A 20,710-nucleotide genomic window follows, 5' to 3' on the forward strand; every position below is an offset into this window, starting at 1 on the left:
GAAAACATTCAGTACTAATTCTACTTGTGAAAGAAATGTGAAAAAATGTGAGTTCTAACTAAAAGCATAGCTAATTTGTAAATAATGGTTAGAACAAGCCTTTGCCAGTTTCTGTTTGGTAAATTCAAAAAGCCAAATCAAAATAGCATAGTGGCCACAAAATTAGCTGTGCTCATAAACCATTACATTATATGAAGTAATGTGAATATTATACAGTATACAACGAGCAATGACCATGTATAATTCCATCTTTGTCCAGCTGCCACCAGTCCACCCACAGCACTCACCAAGAATTACTGTACTTCTGGACTTCTAGTTCAACTAGGTACTTCCATATTAACTGCTTAAATTGGTGACTGACAGTGCAAAAAAGTTAAAATTCCAAACCCCTTATGAATTATTTCCCTTTCTATACCTTATGAAATATCCATCCATCCATTATCCAACACGCTATATCCTAACACAGTGTCACAGGGGTCTGCTGGAGCCAATCCCATCCAACAGAGGGCTTGTTTTGCTTTTTTTGTTTTTTTTCTTTCTACTTTTTCTTTGTATTCATTTTCAAAGTAATTGCTTGTATCCGTAATGTTGTTTTTATAGGAAACAAACCTTGGGGAGGGCGCCAGCCCACCACAGGGCACACACCCACACACCCACACACCAAGCACACACTAGGGACAATTTAGTATCACCTGCATGTCTATGGACTGTGGGAGGAAACCCATGCAGACTCCACACAGGGAGGACCTGGGAAGTGAACCCGGGTCTCCTAACTGCGAGGTAGCAGCGCTACCCACTGTCCCACCGTGGCGCCCCTTGTGAAATATAAAAATTATTATTATTTAATCACTTTGTAAGGATTATCTGGTCAACCTACCGGTGTGCAGGGAATATAAAAGGACTATGGGAGCTCCCAGATGGCGAGCTGAGCTGGGTGGTAGGAGGGCAATGCGTCTGGGAGTGGAAGATTGTACTATTGTGATTATTGTTTATTATATGGGTATAGTGGAGGAGAGGGTGCTTTGTGCACTGTGGCGATTTAATAAAGTCATCATTTGGACTTTTACCTGGTGTCTGGAGTCGTGGACAGGGGTTCAAGGGAGTGATAGCGCCCCCTATCTGTCACAGTACATATTTTTTTCTAAGGAATAGTTACAGGAGAGCCTATACCAGATGCACTGGGTGCATCAAAGAAACAAGTCCTGGATGTGAATCCCAGTCATGAATGCACCTACAATAACTCACAATTAGGCCATTTAATGCCACCAGTTAACCTATCGTACACATTTTTGGAAACTGGGGGACCACAAGTGTTTATGGAACACATCAATAAGGGGTCCAAACCCAACTCCATATAGACAGTGACACTGCGGAGAACTGTTCTCAGGAGCTGTGAAGAAGCAAAGTACACCACTGCCTACCATGCTGCCCCATTTACTGCACATCTATTTATATGGCAGATGGTTTTATCTAAATTTCATTTTGTCATAAGTATGTGAATACAAAGCAAGGAAAACATACAAGTGAAAAACAATAGGTATTGTATTTATTGAAAGAAGTTTATCCCACTCGAACTGCAGCATATATTATAATGGGCAGATGGCTTTAATGTAAGGGCACTTATATTATGTGACCATTTGCTCATGCAGTTCATAAAACCCCATTTTCTGTCTGTTGTAGAGAATTTAATTTAGTAAAATATTTCTACTGTCATCTCTCCAAAACACGCTGCACAAACAAAAATTAAAGTAAGGATGGACATGGCCCAAAGGGGTTAAGGCTAATGCCGCTGTTGTTTTCAGTGCAGGCCCTGGACACGAGACCGCAGGTACTTCACCAGCTCTCTCTTAGCTCTGGGATGGCAGGTTGATCCTGGTTACTATGGCAACCAAATTGTTAAACTTGATGCTGCATCAAATTAGATTTGATTAGATTAGACTTTTTTGTGCAACATGCAGAACAACCTAGGGCACTGGATATTTTAGAAATTAGGCAGGGATGTCAAGGCCCAAGGTAAAATTATGACAGATGTCACAATTACCAGGCAGCGGTATTTGCCATGACAGATTTTGAACACTTGTCTTCCTCTGATAGATTTTTGTAATCATATGCATTTTATCTGTTATTCCATTAGAGTTCCTGTCTTGGAAAATGTGTAGGAGGATACAGTGTGTGTGTGTTTAATGCACGTATGAAAATAATGTACACACGCAGGCACATGTGCATACTCGGTATATACAAGTATCTTTGCACTATTGAAACTCATTTTTTTTTGCTTTTCCCTAAGGCTCTCCTATGGCCTGGAGGGTGCAATTGATGAAGATACTTTTGTTAGGCTTATGCCTGCTTGCTTAGTGTTGAGCCTATGCTTCCAATTTGTCAGTGAACGTCTTGGCCAATATCACATCATTTATAACATGCATAAAGGCCTTGGAACGAATACCATTCATTATGGAGAATCTTCATAAAACAACCAATGTCAAGAAGTCCTTCTATGCTTGCCTGTAAACTGGAGCATCAACATTAGCACCTTGAGGACCCTAATGAACAACAGTGTTTCCATCTTGGCTTCTACAAGCATTTCATTGATTGTGGCCTAGTGCCTGAAACATTAGTCTTTCAACAACTGATGAAGTGTGAGATGATGATCTATTTACTTTACTTACCAAATGCATCAACTATATAAATATAAAAACATTTGGACTGTATTGATATACCAAACCTTCACAAAGTATTCAGACCCCTCCACTTTTTTCACATTTTTTTCACTTTTTGCAGTCCTGTGCAAGTTTTATTTGTACAGTTTTCAGACCCCTTCACTTTCTGCAGATTTAGATTTAATTTTAAATGGATACATTTGCTATTTTTTCACCCTTCATTCTACACTCAATAATCCAACATGACAAACTGCAAACATGTTTAGAGAAAGGTTTGCAAATTCATTAAAAATCAAAACCTGAAATCTTTCGTTTCTCAGTTTTCAGGCCCATTGCTGTGATCCTCCAAGTTCCGGTCAGGCATATCTTGTTTGCTTTTATTCTCCCCCGAGATGCATCTAGAAGTTAACTGTGGTCTAACTACAGCAAGTTGATTGATTGGACATGGTGGTGGCAACATATTCTTCGTGGTTGGGGCCCCAGAAGGCGGGGCCACCCTGACATCACCACTCCTGTCGACTGTCTGGCTATTTAAGTAAGAGCAGGGAAGGCTCAGGGGTAGGAAATCTTTACATTTGCGGTGGATTCTTAGGAGTTTTGCAATTTTTGTGTTGGTGTTACTGGTGTTCCCACAAGGAGGTGTTTCGTCATCGAGAGGAGTCACAGCGCACAGCTCAATGGCAACTCTTGTCTGTACCGGGAACTGAGAAGGACGGAACTGCGAGGGCTCTGAGGGCAGATAATCTGTGAGCAAGTGACACACCATCTGTGGTCTAGTGACCCACATCCTGCTTACAGAGGAATCGAAGCATTACGCACATCCAAATCTGTTCCTCAGAGAGTTGCAGTCAGGGCAGCTGATGGAACGATCCTTATGGATGACACTGCAGTTGTGACCCGCTGGGCTGGCTACTTTGAGCAGTTGTTCAAAGCTGATCCTCCGACTGGGACGTTGGATATTTCTGGGTCCACGATTCTTGAGGCTGATCGTCCAATTAGCTGTGAACCCCCCAGTCTCACTGAGATTGCACAGGTGGTGAACCAGCTGAGAGGAGGAAAGGCTGCAGGGATCTGTGGTATCCGGGGTGTACTTCTCCAGGCTGGTGGTATGGCTGTCCTCCTGGCATTGCAAGCAATCTTTGCTTCCATTTGGGAGACTGGCATCATCCCAACTGACTGGAAAATGGGACTTGTCATCCCTATCTGGAAAGGGAAGGGTGATTGCCTGGATTACGGCAACTACAGGGGGATAACACTACTCTCGGTGTCAGGTAAGGTCATCCTAAATAGGATCCGTGATCACTTGCTCAGCTACCAGAGCAGTGTGGTTTTACGCCCAAGAAGTCTAACATCGACTGCATCCTGGCACTGAGGGTTCTCATGGAGCTTCTTTTTAGCCTTTGTCAATTTTCGTAAAGCATTTCACTCAGTTGATCGAGCTGCCTTGTGGGACATCCTGAGGATTTGTGGGATCCCCACAAGGTTGCTGGATATCATGGCCGGCCCGTACACTGGTACTGTGAGTGGAGTGGAGGCAGGACCTCTGTGTTTTTCCCAGTTGATTCTGGGGTCCGTCAGGGGTCTGTTCTGCTCCTACTCTGTTCAATGCTTTTATGGACTGGGTGTTGGGCAAGGTCGTGGGGTCCAGCGGCTGTGGGGCATCTGTTGGTGAAGAAAGATTCACAGATCTTGACTTTGCTGACGATGCTGTGATCTTCACGGAGTCAATGGAGGCTCTGATTGGGGCTCTTGAGAGACTGAGTGAGGAGTCTGAGTGTCTGGGCTTGCGAGTGTCCTGATAAAAACCAACATCCAGGCCTTTAATGACCTCTTAGGCACGGCCATCAGAAGTGTGTCTGTTTGCGGAGAGAGTGTCGACCTTGTTGAGAACTTTACTTATCTTGACATTCGTGTCTCTGGTGACTCTTCATATGAAGTCAGTAGATGGATTGAGAGAGCATGGGGGGTCATGAGGTCGCTGGAAAGGGGTGTGTGGCGCTCCCGATATCTATGAAAAAGGAGGAAGGTCCAAGTCTTTAGAGTCCTGGTGCTTCCCGTCTTGCTATATGATTGCGAGACATGGACGCTATCCAGTGACCTGAGACGAAGACTGGACTCCTTTGGTACTGTGTCTCTCTAGAGAATCCTTGAGTACCACTGGTTTGACTTTGTGTCAAATGAGTGGTTGCTCATGGAGTCCCGAATGAGGCACATTACCTGCATTGTCAGTTACGGCAGTACAGCCATGTGGCGTGTTTCCCTGAGGGTGATCCAGCTCGTAAGATCCTCATTGTTGGAGACCCGAGTGGCTGGACCAGGCCAAGGGGTCATCCACGTAACACCTGGCTGTGACAGATAGAAGGTCATTTCCGGAGGGTGGGACTGGACCACTTGTCTGCCTGGATGGTTGCCAGTTGGGATCCCGAGCTGTTTCGTCATGTAGTGGGTGTGGCGACGTGCTGTACCAGTGCATGCTCCCTGACTTGACTTGACTTTCTAGACTTACTTTGCTTCTGTCATTGGACGTTGGATTTGTTTGCACTTGAATTACCTTTTAGGCAACTCCTTTGGCCTTTTTTTGTTCTTTTGACACTTTTCCTTGATTTTTTTTTCCTACTTTGTGAACAGATCCTTAATTTATAAAATTTGCCACTTTGTTCACAAGCTGGGGGGTTTATTGTTATCCTCTTTCTGATAGGGCTTTTTGCTTTATTATTTATACAATCCCAGCTTGGAAAAAGTTGAGATGGTATGGAAAATGCAAATACAAACCAAAAGCAGCGATTTCAGAATTGTCTTCGACTTTTAAATCATCACAAACAGTAGAAGGGAGTTAAATCAAATCAATAATTCAAATAATATTAGTCAACAGCAGACTGTTGTGCCAAGTATGGTGGCAAGTGTTTTATTACAGGATACGCACAATTCACTGGGTGAACATCCGTGGCTAGATTCAGTGTTGATAGATAGAATCTATTTGATTCTTATTGACCTCAGTTTGACAAATGGCAGTTTATATTGGCTTCTAGTACTGAGAAAGGAAAGCTCTGATTCCCATCAGCATTTTCAGTAGGATTGATGAAGAAGTATTTTACACCTCTGACTGTTATTTTACGTCATTTACATTTTACATGTACATTTTATTTACCAGAAAAAATCAGATAACTGCTTGCTGTTGTTATTCGCTGGAAATGGAGGCTGGTTTAGTCATGTTTACTCATCAAAAACAAGAGAAACACTTTAGTGCTGTGAACACAGACATACCACGTCTCCACATGTGTGCAGAGAAACACAATTATCACAAAAGGTGGATGGTTATTGACTTACCTTTGTACATATACTGAGACATGGCGCAATGTGAATAATGCACACCAAGCCATAGGAAGCTGCCACGTCAAATGAATGAACATCTGACTGACACGGAGGTGCCACTCATACATTGTGTACCGGCTGAGTTGATCCTTCGTTGCCTCACAGGGAACATTTGAGTTTGGCTCAATAACACCCCCTAGAGGACACAACCAATGGTGCCAGACACACGGAGTGTACTTGCTTACTCAGTGAAACTGCCCAACTTACACATGCAGGTATTACCTGGGTATTGAGTGCTGCACTTTGCTTGTCAGAGGAATTAGACTTTAAGTGGAAACCAGGTGGGAAACAAAAAGCAGCTGCTGAAAAGTAGAACAACTAAGTGGACGACAAGCAAAACCAAGGCAGGTCACAAAAAAACAATCCTTCAACTAGAGAATTCTAAAGGGTGGTAAGAAGCAAAAATGGAGGGAAGTATAAATTGTAACCGGTGGGAGCACTGAGAGGGAAATGTGGGCATTTGATAGTTTGGGTGAACCTTTTTAGAACAGAATAACGGACACAAGAGACACACAAGTCCTGTGCCTGATCTCAGTCTGTGATCTCCTTGTTTGCCAACAGGTTCTCCTGTCACATTCCCAGACTAGATTAGCTGGAGATTTTGGGAGTGTTCCTGTCTATGTGAGTGGGCAATGTGAAGGTCCAGGGTTGTTTCCAGTTTTGTACCCAGTTCTGCTTCAGCCCACCATACACCAGATGAGTTGATGAATGTTATGTTAATAACGATAGCAAAGCATAGCTGCTTGTTTCCTTCACGACAGGTATCAGCCCTGCCATCGTGCCAACCAGTCCGGTCACCAGATGGTTTCAAACAAAGACCACTTGGAGTTGGCTGAGAAAGTCATTCTTCTGTGAGCATTTAGCACCGTGTCCAGGTGGGTGTCCTTGCTCTACTTTTTAGTTTCCTTCAACGTTCTGAAGAGCACAGGAGGTTAATTGAGAAATTTGTCCAGCGTGTGTCATGTAACGGAATGGCAGCCCATTTACAGATGTTTCCCACCTTGAACCCAGTGCTGCTACATGGAATAGTTGTATTTCCCCTGTGACACAGTATTTAAGTGAGAAAGTTCTAGAAATGGTTGATGGATGGATATTTTTGATGGGCATTCTGTAGCACAAAAGGGGCTTTACCTATTCCTTTGTACTATATGGGCAAGACTACAAGTGCTGAGAAGCACGGCCACTAATCGGACATTTCACCGAGCTGCAGCACTCCATGTCAGACCTGAAACTTACACTTCTCTAAGTAGTGCATCCACATCCACCAAGGGAACTTTGACAACATGCCCCTTAAGGAACAAAGCTTTTTAGATTTTATTATCTAAGGAACCGGACATCAATTGGTTTAAATGAATCACATGATCTGCAGTGTTTTCTTTAAATTGTATGTTGTTTCCGCTAGTCTGTTTTTGGTGTAAGCCATATGTGATCTCTGTGCTTGAGCACCGTCTGATACGTACGTACCTGTTATCACATGCGAGCCAGTCAGCTGATCTTCCTTTTTTTTTTGTATGTACGTGTGTATACACACTATATATACTGCTCAAAAGAATTAAAGGAACACTTTTTAATCAGAGTATAGCATAAAGTCAATGAAACTTCTGGGATATTAATCTGGTCAGTTAAGTAGCAGAGGGGTTGTTAATCAGTTTCAGCTGCTGTGGTGTTAATGAAATTAACAACAGATGCACTAGAGGGGCAACAATGAGATGACCCCCAAAACAGGAATGGTTTAACAGGTGGAGGCCACTGACATTTTCCCCTCCTCATCTTTTCTGACTGTTTCTTCACTAGTTTTGCATTTGGCTACAGTCAGTGTCACTACTGGTAGCATGAGGCGATACCTGGACCCTACAGAGGTTGCACAGGTAGTCCAACTTCTCCAGGATGGCACATCAATACGTGTCATTGCCAGAAGGTTTGCTGTGTCTCCCTGCACAGTCTCAAGGGCATGGAGGAGATTCTAGGAGACAAGCAGTTACTCGAGGAGAGCTGGAGAGGGCCATAGAAGGTCCATAACCCATCAGCAGGACCAGTATCTGCTCCTTTGGGCAAGGAGGAACAGGATGAGCACTGCCAGAGCCCTACAAAATGACCTCCAGCAGGCCACTGGTGTGAATGTCTCTGACCAAACAACCAGAAAGACTTCATGAGGGTGACCCAAGGGCCCCATGTCCTCTAATGGGCCCTAAGCTCACTGCCCAGCAGCATGCAGCTTGATTGGCATTCACCATAGAATACCAGAATCGGCAGATACACCACTGGCGTCCTGTGCTTTTCACAGATGAGAGCAGGTTCACCCTGAGTATATGTGAAAGACGTGAAAGGTCAGGAGAACCTGTGGAGAATATTATGCTGCCTGTAACATCGTTTAGCATGACTGGTTTGGTGGTGGGTCAGTGATGATCTTGGAGGCATATCCATGCCCCGACGTTGTCAAGCATGCATACAAGCTCGTGGGGGCCACACAAGATACTGAAAAGCATTTTGAGCAGCAGAAATTAAGTTTTTGAAAAAATGGACTAGCCTGCCACATCTTCATTTCACTCTGATTTTAGGGTGTCTACACAATTGAGCCCGCTGTAGGCAGAAAACTTTCATTTCCATTAAAAGACTTGACATCCTTTTGTTCTTAAGACATTGCCCTGTCGTTATTTGTATAGATATCCAACTTCATATTGAGATCTGATGTATCTAATGTGTTTCTTTAAAGTGTTCCTTTAATTTTTGTGAGCAGTGTATATATATATATATATATATATATATATATATATATATATATATATATATGTATATGTAAACTGCTCAAAAAAATTTAAAGGAACACTCTGAAAACACATGAGATCTCAATGGGAAAAAAAATCCTGCTGGATATCTCTACTGATATGGAGTGGGTAAAGTGTTAGGAATGAAAGGATGGCACATCGTTTGATGGAAATGAAAATCATCAAACCACAGAGGGCTGACTTCAAAGACACCCTGAAAATCAAAGTGAAAAAATGGACTCGCCTGCCTGCCACATCATTTTGCCGAAATTTCATTGCAGCAACATAACATCATACTCAGTAGTTTGTATGCCTCCCCCCCATGTGCTTGTGTGCATGCCTGACAATGTCCCAGTGAGATGACGGTTGGTGTCCTGGGGGATCTCCTCCCAGATCTGGACCAGGGAATCACTGAGCTCCTGGACAGTCCAAGTTGCCAAAACATAATGTCCCACCCAGAGGTGTTCTATTGGATTTAGGTCAGGTGAGTATGGGGGGTCAGTCAATGGTATCAATTCCTTCATCCTCCAGGAACTGCCTGCATACTCTCGCCACATTAGGCCGGGCATTGTCATCTACAAGGAGGAACTGAGGACCCACTGCACTAGCATAGGGTCTAAAAATGGGTCCAAGGATTTCATCCCGATACCTAATGGCAGTCAAAATGCTGTTGTCTAGCCTGTAGAGGTCTGTGCTTCCCTCCATGGATATCCCTCCCCAGACCATTACTGACCCACCACCAAACCAGTCACGCTGAACGATTTTACAGGCAGCATAACGCTCTCCATGGCTTGTCCAGACTCTTTGACGTCTGTCACATGTGCTCAGGGTGAACCTGCTGTCATCTGTGAAAAGCACAGGTCACCAGTGGTGGACCTGCCAATTCTGGTATTCTATGGCAAATGCCAAACAATTTCCATGGTGCCGGGCAGTGAGCACAGGGCCTACTAGAGGACGTTGGGCCCTCAAACACCCTTATGAAGTCTATTTCTGATTGTTTGGTCAGAGACATCCCCACCAGTGGGCTGCTGGAGTTCATTTTGTAGGCTCTGGCAGTGCTCATCCTGTTCCTCCTTGCCCAACAGAGCAGACACCGGTCAGTCCTTGTGATGGGTTAAGGACCTTCTACAAGGGGCCCTGTCCAGATCTCCTAGAGTAACTGCCTGTCTCCTGGACTCTCCTCCATGCCCTTGAGACTGTGCTGGGAGACACAACAAACCTTCTGGCAATGGCACGTATTGATGTGCCATCTCTGTAGGGTCCAGGTATCGCCTCATAGTAGTAGTGACACTGACCATAGACAAATGCAAAACGAGTGACAAAACAGATGAGGAGGGAAAAATGTCAGTGGCCTCCCTCCACCTGTGAAACCATTCAATCCTGTTTTGGGGGTCGTCTCATTGATGCCCCTCTAATGCACCAAAGCAGCTGAGACTGATGAACAAGCCCCTCTGCTACTTTACTGAGCAGATCAACAGCCCACAAGTTTCATTGACTTGATGCTATACTATCATTAAGGAGTGGTCCTTTCCTTTTTTTGAGCAGTAAATAAATACACACACACACACACACACACACACAGAGTATATGAGAGAACATAACCTTGAATCATTCTCTTTTTTTGTTTAATGCAATTCTTTCTGTATAGAGTTTTGTTCTACAATTTAAAACTGCTTTACTGCACACGTGGATTAAAAGATCCTTGAACCAAACAGACCAAAACAGCTGTGAAACGTGTTGGAGATTTTATTCCTGATCCATATACAGCAGCGGACTTCATCGTTTTCTTACTAGAATTGACATCCTGTACATGTCCTGGCCCCCTAAGTCTGAATTTGGAGCAGTTTACGTCATCCAGCAGAACACATGGGACCCCGAGATTCAGGTGGAGACTTTCTCTTCTATTTCATGGGGGTTACCGTTACCCCGTGTCAGTAGATGTAGTTGACATTTTTTCACACTTTATGGTTGTCGATGAGCGTCTTGGAACATTTCAACCCGGGGCACCACTTATATAATCTGCTTGCAGTGATTTGTTGAGTGTGACTGTTAAGGTGAAAAATCTTATAAATGATGAAAACAAAAAAAAAGAGCATGAATTAAACAAAATTACAGATTATGGAAGATCTTCCTAGTGAATGAAATAACTACTGTATCACCTTATTTAAAAAACTTATAACAATAAAGAGTGGGAAGTGGAAAATGAAAATTCAGTGAACAGCAGGTAGTGCCAGTGCTTATGCAAGTTGCTTTCGTCAAGGCGTCTGTCAAGCAAATAAAAGGTAAATATTATTTGTATTTTACATTTCATTTTTGCAGCTTCATTACTGTTCAAGCTGAAAATATTGCAAATGCTATTTCATTTTTTTTTTATTTTTGCAGCATTCTTGAAAATGTAGCCTTTTTATCAAGTCTATATGCATTTTATAATTTTAATTTCCTTTTTGCAGAAAATACCTCACATAAGACAGTATTAGCAACAAAAAAAAAAACCCCAAATTCTGCAAGTGAAACAGGCCTGCAGTTCCTTCAGTTACCACTGGGTGGCTGTAGATTCCCATTTCCCTGACACTTGACACACCAAAGGACCGCGGGCCGCTATCAGCAGACGACACCAACACTGCGTCTCCATTTCCACGTTCACCTCAGATTGTGGAGGAGGTCTCTGCCTCAGGCTGATCAGTTCAATCACAAGCCTCGAAGCCCAGGATGATGTCAACCATCCAAATCAGACTAAATGACTAAAAGTGTGCAGTTCAGTTTGACCAACAGTGGCTGTAGCCCGCATTTAAACGCCAGCTTCAGTCAAATCAATAAATGGAAGTAGAAACATCCCACCATACACAGTGTGCATTCACAGGCAATCAGAAGTATCTTTGGGGTCTCAAATAGACCTTCGTGATCTCAGCAAAAAGATTAAAAAAAAAGGAACCCTCTATCAGTCATGGATGTCACTTGTGCCAAAATTGCAAGTCAGGCACTTTGAACCTCCCGTCCCCATGATTTCATTTTTTTCATATTTATAAATGTATTATTCTCCAGGAGGAAACTGTCATTTCATAAGACCTTTGGGGTTCACAGCATAGTTTTAGCCATTGTAAGCACCCCTGGAGTGTTCCATAGCAGAGCACTTGTTTTATTTTTGTCCCTACGCCCATTTAAAGCACCCTAGCAGACATTCTACATTACATTTGAAACCACGTCCGTAACATTCAAAGTCTTCACGTCAGACGTTCTGGCCATTTTACTGTTCACATTAACACTCTGGTGACAACAAAACTGATGTCTCTTCATGGTCGTCTCTGAAATTAACAAGTGTGGATGAAGGGAGATGTGGACAAGACATTCGGGTTACAAGGAGAGAAACGACTTGCACAACATGGCGCAAGGCAGGAGGAACAGATGGGGGGCACAAGACAGAAGGTGCTGTGGGATACTAAGAAGGAAAACAAAGCGAAAGATAAAAAAGTGAACTTTTATTGAGAGCAGCATGTATAAAAACGAGGGCAACAAGGCCCACTTGCACAAGCAGGTTAAAAAAATCAGAACCAGAATAAAACAAAACATAAAAACGAAAGGAAAAAAAAAACCAAAATGATAAAGCAAGAAACCCAGAAGAAATAAACTGCTACTTGTTTTGGGTTTTCTTTATATACACTGTTAAAAAAAACAAAACAAAAAAAACTAAAAACATACATATATATTTATATATAAAAAATTATAAAAAAAGACCACTTTAAAATTTCTAGGATACTGGAAATATTTTGCCAAAATTCCTTCATACATCAGGCACTTGAGTCGCAATGTAAGGTGACCTAATCTCAAGCCAGTCCCCCCCGCCCTCTTCTGGACAAAAAACAAAAAAAGCTGGATATAAAGTTATTTGTTGTACTGTGATATGCATTATTAAAAATACCTAAACATACAACAATTAAAAAAAGAAAAACAAACAGTACCACTCTGGCAATACAAAACATAAAAAACACAAAAGAGAACCTTTTTAATAAATAGACAGGTTCCTGGATATCCTTCTAAAATATAAAAATGGTTAGAGCCGAGTCTCTACAGTATATACATACATACATACCTACCTACCTACCTACCTACCAGCAGGCCAGACGAGCCGCAAAGATCCCACCAGTGATGCAGAAAGGCCTGGAAAAGTCAGCTAACCTTTTCCGTAACTAGAGACGTTGGAAATATTTTACTGTAAATGAATTTGCCAGTTTCTGAATTTCCACAATAGGGGAAGAAAAGTACATCTTGAAGAGGAACGTGGGAAGGCGCCACCAAACGCACATTTGTCATCAAAGGAACGAAACGCAGGCTTTTCTGACACTTTTCTATCGACAAGCTGGCACCTTCCTTTTCTTAAAATCTACTTTAGTATTTTTATTTTTTACGAGGAGAATGTTTGGCTCCACAAGAAGAAATTCCACCCCAACCTTTCAAGCAATGCTGTGGTTATTACCACAAAATTTGTGCTTCGCTATTGTACCATAACAAACCGCCAACAACACATTAGTGTCTCTGTCCTTCCTGTGTGCAAGCAAAATTGTTCTTTCGACATTGTCAGAATCCCAGTATAAGCTGGCGGCTTCAAGGAAATGGAAGGCCCCGTACTGGGAACTTAGCAGAGGTAGTCATGTCCGCGTTTCAGAATGCATCCTCTTTCTTAAATTACTTTTATCAAGGCCTTTTAGAGAGCGGAGGTTAAGGCAGGCGATGATCTCCGATCTGAACGTATCACAGTCTTTCAGGTCTGGTTGTTCCAGGTGGGCCCTTTGTAACACAACAATTCAGTATTTAAACACTTTTCTTTTGTTTTGTATTTGTAGCTTAAAACTCTTCTTTCCCAAGTTCTGCACTTGACCCCGTCCACCATCGCTGCAGCTGCTCCACTTCAAACTTTGCTGTCTGCAGGGACGTCACCAAGCATGTTGGCTATTTCACTGAAGGAAGGGCGATCCTTGGGACTTGTGGACCAGCATCGTGCCATCAACTTATACAGCTTGGAAGGGCAGCCCTCCGGTGTGGGCAGCTTCAGTTTCCCACCCTGTAGGCCTGCGAAGGACAAGCAACACAAGGATTTAGAGGGGGTGTAAACTGAACAACTTCAACAATCTGATCATTAAACATTTCAGACAAAGGACCCTTACAATTAATGTGTTGGAGCTGTACAATCTATCCTTTGTTATTTTCTGTTAAAGCTGATTTGATTCAGTACATTTAATAATTTTCTTTGACCCACTTAGCATTATGTTCACCCCAGAAAAATGAGCCAAGAACGTGCAAGAGAAACATGAAGATACCAAAATACCAACATGAATGATGATCTAATGTCCACCATAGTACTGATGCAGATTTACTACGCGCACTAGAGTGACATGTTTGGAGACAGTCATCACTGCACAGCCCGACACTGCAATGGGGACACTAGAACTGGGTATCTATGTGCCATCTTCTTAGAATATTTCTCCTGTTGCTTACACCTGAGCGGGTAGAATGTCAGTGTCTGATATGCGCATGTGATGTGCCCCTTGGTGTTATCGTAGGCTACCGCAGCACAAGGTTTAATGACTTCCACATTTCCCTGACACTGCAGCATTGTGAAGATTGCATCTCTTTCTAGTCTCTCTACTTGCCACGCAGTTACTGATGCCATATGCATTTGTGTGACTGCCTGATGGCCAATTCACACTGTGACTTGATTCAACTAGTGGCTCAGATTCAGTTTGTTCAAAAACTGGCTTTACAGCTTCTCGTTTACATGCCACTGTGCTGAAGACTCCACCCCATCATGAATATTGATGAGTTGCAAAACACATAAATGATCATAATGTTTTAGCAGCACAATCTTATTTTATCTATTTGATGGCAGCCGAATACAGTCTCAAACTCTGCTTGGGCTTAAATTTTGTTACTTGGATCATAAATTATCCCGGAAGACATTTGGAGTTAACAATTTTTACAAAGAATTCCAAGTCCAAGAGTCACTTGTTTAATACCAAAGAGGTTAAAAGCTCAATTGTTGAGAAGCCCATGAAAAAAATTCAAATGTATTATCGCTCTATTATAAAAGGAAAACCTGGCATGAATCTTTTTGCCAAGAGATTTTGACAAGTCCCTCCCTCCTCTCAAACATTTACCGCCACATCCACAGTCCAATCACTTCTCATTCGTGCGAATGCTATTGTCAGACACAGTTCCTGCGCTTGTAGCTCCAAGCGGGGTCAGAAATAAAAGACAAAGAGTAAAGGACAAAGTAGAACATCGTAAAGAGGTTCAAAAACGCTGGCGTGATAAAAATGTCGAGCAGGTTAGAGATAATGAAAGTACTAAAATTTAAAATAACGGAACAGCAGAAAGAGATCGAATATATGGGCATAAGTGATATGACAGAAGTATGTAGATATTGTTTGGCTTTAAACTTTAAGTCAGAGACTTGTAGATCATCTAACTCATGCTGCTATCAGGGAATAGTAGTGCTTCTTCCAAATGAAGAGGCGTATCCGGGAGAATTTAAAGTTTTGTTGTTTGGTGAAAGTGAAATCGACATACGCGAGCAGCAGAGACGTGAAGTGGCCGGCGCGTAGCACAGGGCGGGGGGTTGGCAAGCAAAGCCCCCTAGTTTACAAAAAAAAAAAAAAATCACTAAATCAACGGGACACGTGAACGATCTACTTTAAGATTGATTAATGTCACGCAGCTCCTGGTGGTCCTTTCTGAAGTCATGTCTTGAATCCTTAACTTTGGAAAGATGGCTATGAAACACTGGTAACTTCTTCCAGGTGTTCTGGATTTCTCTTACCATCCAAAAGATGTTTAGGTTTGGTGGATTTGTGATACAACATTGGCCCCCTTATGTCTGTGTCTTCACCCTCCGATGGGTTGCTGCCCTGTCTAAGGGATTGTGTCTGCCTTACATTCCAGTGCTTGCTGGGATTGGCATCAGCTTCCTCAAGACCCTCCCCTTAATATGCGAGTACTGTATAGAGAAATGAAATGGATGGGTAGAACAGAACCAAACTGCCCTCTAGTGGAAGAACTAAATAAAGCAAAGCAAATACAAATTCAAAATGCAGAGTGCGGTCATTAAAGTGAGCACAAACATCATACTGAAATGATATCAATATGGAAATACTGTAAAAGCTCCAGATTTCTACAGTTTGTGTGAACCTGTGCAGGTGTGTATATGAAACATACCATCATTATCAAAGTTTATTAATTATATCAACACAATCTGTTGGCACCTTTGTATAAATAAGCACAAAACAACATAAAATATGGACGACAAAGAGAACAGCAGAGGCTCCTAGAGAAGACCACATTGGAGGCAACTGAACGATTCTGATGAGAGACTGCAGCAGCAGGTGGGTTTGCTTAATTTTGGTGTATCCCCTTGGAAGTGACTGACACTGGAGGTTTAGCCATTTTGGGATTTATATTAAAATATACAGAAAACTAAGAAGTATAAAAAGCAGTACGATAAACACAGAAGTACAAACTGCACACAGGAAATGTGCGAAGAAAGGAAACAAAGACAAAGAAGACAGGAGTCGGTCCAAAGTGATGTAAACAAACACGCTTGGGTCCTTCTTACTGAAGACAAAGGCGCAGCGAGCAACGTCAGATGGCAGATTCAACTCAAGATGAAGTAAAACAAGAGACAGAGCTAGATTTTGTAAAAGTACGACCGTCAAATTAAAAACAATGGAGTAAAATGACTTCAAACAGACCACACTCACTTTGGTTTCCTCGTACTCATGGCCACTGTACGTCCTTAGGTGTGTTCACGTCTCAAACACATTGTTTACAGAAGCATCTTAGTCTTTTGAACTGAATGTAAATGTCTGACTTTGGTCCAAAACGTCATATTTTACTAATCAAGTGTAAATCTTCACTTTTTTAATTATTAATTTGCCCCATCTCCTACTAATTTACAGTGGTTTTAAGTTGTAAAACTAGAACACTCTGACAGAAGCAGGCAGCCTCCATTCAGAATGTTAGGGGCAACAGCCTCTGATACTTAAGAGAAGAGGACACGAGGGACTGGACAGCCATTCAGAAGTGGACGTCACTGGCTAACTGAAGGTTTGAGGTATGAGAGAGACCTTGGGCAGCTACTGTGATTTCTAGCTTGATGTTCCTGTAACTAAAATAGGGCTGTTGTGGACCCCAGAACTGATTTGAGGGCACAGGCAGAAGTGAACCTTGGATAGAATATACAGCTACATCACAAGCAGTGGTCCCGTGTGCATGGAGCCAACAGATACGTCGTGGCAAGTCTTTGACGTAAAGGTCCAGAGGAGAAAGGGAAAGAGATGGCAGGTGAAAGGGAATCCTGGAGTGTACAGTGGTGGGTAAGGTGGGGTGACAGACAGGGATGTGAACCTACAGCGGTGGGCCCAGGGTGGCTTTACTTGCACTACTTTAACCTTCCTTGCATTATTTCCTGAAAAATAACCACCTTGTGTGTAAAAGCCCGGCATACTTGCCATTTACCTGTGTTCATAGATGCTACAAGGGCACCCCCTAGTGATCACAATAGGAACAAAAGGGAAACAAACAGCTGTGTTCATTTATCATTAAGTAAATAAAAGCCACTGTTTGGTCAATGTGAACAAATCACAGTGCTGCTCAAAGAGATCATCTGAATTTGCAGTATGACTATCACACTGCCATGTTTCAAAACTGTACATACATCTAAATGGCGCATATTATTTTTAAGACAGGCTAGCGGAGTAGTGGCTCTGAGGCTAGGGATTTGCACTGGCAATTGTGCAATCCCGTAAACGCCTGAAAGTGACTCTACTCTGTTAGGCCCTTGAGCAAGGCCCTTAACCTGCAATCGCTCCGTCCTGCGTATGACGTTAATCTGCATCCAGCCCTGCATGTAGGCCCTCCAACCTGCAGGGGAAAACTTGGTGGCAGAATTGGCACTCCAGCTACCATAAAAACCCTCACACTGTCCCACTCCATCTGAACTCGTGTGGTGCTGAGGTGTCACCCGTCGCATGGCTGCACTCGGGTCCTAATCTGGGATCCTGAGTTGGTTTGTCATGTGCTGTATCAGCGCCTGCTCCTAACCACCAGCCGTGAGGGTCATAATTAATAGTAATGATTCATACACACCTGTCAGCACTTCGTCATCCGTCTGCTTAGTGTAGGGCAGCTCTCCATGAGTGAAGACTTCCCACATGAGGACTCCAAATGACCAAACATCTGACTTTGTCGAGAAATCATCTTCAAATACAGATTCAGCCGGGAGCCAGCGAAGAGGGATCCAGGCTTGATGAAAATGATAATACTCACTGGGCAGAAAGAAAAGGAAACACACGCTTTAAAACAAAGAATGGTGCCGACAGCAAAACCAAACCGTGTGTGATGGGGTCATTGGGTCTTCAAGGTACCCTTCAAAGAACGCAAACACAAATGGCCGCCATCAGCCTGCACATACCTCCGCACTCTTGATGGCTAAAATTTGAAGTGACCCCATTTGGACATATGAGCACTGCACGATTCAAATATCTAGAGAGATAAAATCGTAAAACCCTCCCGACTGGGTTTTTAAGTTTCATTTATCCATTTTGCACACCAAGTACCTCATTTCAGTCGTGAGTCTTGTCTGTCCATTTGCCAATCATACAAAAATGGCTGAATCGATTTTCACGGAACTTTCCATGTAGGTTGCCATTAGTCCGATTTAAAATGTAAATGATATAGCATTTCAAAAATGTCATCATGGGGGCAACTGAAAAACTGTGCATCACCCCAAGTCGATCATGAGGAAAATTTCCATAAAGCTGATCCACCTTAAAATCCAGGCTACCCAGCATTTCAAAACGTTAATCCGAAGGGGGGCTGTAACTCGCTTGAAGGTTGGGGTGGATGAGGCAAAAATGCATCACTCCAAAACAGCCGAGTCAAAGTTCACTAAATTTTGCACGCGTATTGGTATTTCTACAATTTAAAATACTGACGTCAAAGTCTTTCAAAAATGAGAAATGGGGTTGTAATTGGATGGGCGGGTGGCAAAGCCAAAACTGCGCTCTACTGGCAAAGGTTCAGCTGATAATAATAAATCTGCCACACTGTTTAGGATTGGCCTTCTTTACGGTGAAGACAGCAGCACACGTCAGTCAGACTTTCAATGGGAACAACAGGGGGACCAATTAAAAAAAAAAAAAAAGTCTGTGCTCAGAAAATTTTGTAATTGTATTAATTGCTCAAGCAATTTAAAATATGGACTTTGTAGAGTGACAAGCATTTCACTGGCGACTTGTAATGAGAGGACAAATACCACAAAAACCAAAAGAGCCGAGTGGATGTTCATGACGTTTTTGCATGTACTGTATACCAAGTTTATGGAGTTTCAAAAGTTTCATCATGAATTGGGATTCAGTACACACCACCACAGCTGGGAGTTTATCTGGCTGACACGTCTGTGATTTTATTATTTATATATGTGTGATTAAACGTCTATTCGTGAAACCAGGAAACAAAAGCAGCAGCATTCATGGTTCAGACCCATGAGAGAAATTCTGAGCTCGTGAGAAGTTGTAGAGATGACGGAAGACAAAAGGGTCGGCATTTAAAAAAAAACAAAAAAAAAACAAAAAAACACACAAAACATTTACTTTCTCACCTTAACTAAATATTCAAACCTACCGAGGCAACAGCGGCTCCTTTGGCTCGTTCGTTATAAAGACATTTAAATTGAGTCTAATGACCTCATCACTCTGGTTAAGTATAAACGTGTTACACTGGTGTCTCTTTAACAACACCTCCTTGATATTTACCTGTTGTAGACATCTTTACTGAGGCTCAGAGCAGATACCTTGACTTGCCTCTGCGCACTTATTAGACAATTACGAGCTGCTAGATCTTTGTGCAGAAAACGATGGTTGGAGAGGTGCTCCATCCCCATGGCCACCTGTGCACATATAGATACCTAGAAATACAAGAAGATATAAAAAGGTGAAGTGGAATACTTTAGAGCAGGGCTCTACAATCTTAAATCAGAGCTACTTTTACAAAATGAAAATGGCCGAGAGCTCCTCCTGTTTTCTTACGTTTATTCTAATCGCTTATTTCAACCCAAACAAACTCAATACGCTTGTTTTGACTGAACATTTATAAAATGTTGGTGTCCACAACTTACATTTTGCATTAAAACTTCACAAAACAATATTGAGTTCACCTGCAAGTGCATTTTGTACGTCTGTATGCATTTTCTAGTGTATCTCACACTATTGAGGCAGCACGGTGGCGCAGTGGGTAGCACTGCTGCCTCGCAGTTAGGAGACCAGGGTTTGCTTCCCAGGTCCTCCCTGCATGGAGTTTGCATGTTCTCCCCGTGTCTGCGTGGGTTTCTTCCCACAGTCCAAAGACATGCTGGTTAGGTGCATTGGCGATCCTAAATTGTCACTTGTGTGTGTGTGTGTGTGCCCTGCCCAGGGTTTGTTTCCTGCCTTGTGCCCTGTGTTGGCTGGGATTGGCTCCGGCAGACCCCTGTGACCCTGTAGTTAGGATATAGCGGGTTGGATAATGGATGGATGGATCTCACACTATTGAATTAAAACATGAATGCTGTCAAAGCAAAACAATGCAATTCCAATCACACAGATGTGACTTCTTCCTTTGTCATTTTGGCACATGTCACTGTGTCACTTTATTCACAGGTCCAGTCGCACGTGTGATGTGTTCTTTAGTTAGTCAGATGACTGGCACTGAGGTGTCTGGTGGAGTGGAGCCACTGAGGTTCACTCTGATGGAGTCCTTTAGATGTCCGTCTGTCAGTCTTGTTCTGAACTTTCATTTCATGACCTTCATGTCAGACTCACAGAGCTATGGAGACCCAAACAAAGCAGACATTTTCAGAGCTGCTTGGTGAAGATTCTTCTAGTTATCTGG

The 20,710-nt window shown here is 42.7% G+C and overlaps 1 protein-coding gene across 1 annotated transcript in view; it reads right to left on the reverse strand.

Moving 5' to 3' along the window:
* Window positions 1-12,250: 12,250 nt before the first annotated feature.
* The window catches only part of ptk7b (protein tyrosine kinase 7b), a 214,900-nt gene continuing 206,440 nt past the window's right edge, over window positions 12,251-20,710 (reverse strand). The window contains exons 18-20 of the mRNA XM_039739114.1: window positions 19,597-19,748; window positions 17,930-18,108; window positions 12,251-13,858 (exon numbers count right to left, since the gene is read on the reverse strand). Of these exons, the coding sequence (XP_039595048.1) occupies window positions 13,698-13,858; window positions 17,930-18,108; window positions 19,597-19,748 (492 nt within the window). The 3' untranslated portion in view covers window positions 12,251-13,697. The remainder of the gene's footprint in view (window positions 13,859-17,929; window positions 18,109-19,596; window positions 19,749-20,710) is intronic.

The sequence above is a fragment of the Polypterus senegalus genome, chromosome 16 (genome assembly GCF_016835505.1).
Source record: "Polypterus senegalus isolate Bchr_013 chromosome 16, ASM1683550v1, whole genome shotgun sequence".
Classification (NCBI taxonomy): domain Eukaryota; kingdom Metazoa; phylum Chordata; class Cladistia; order Polypteriformes; family Polypteridae; genus Polypterus; species Polypterus senegalus.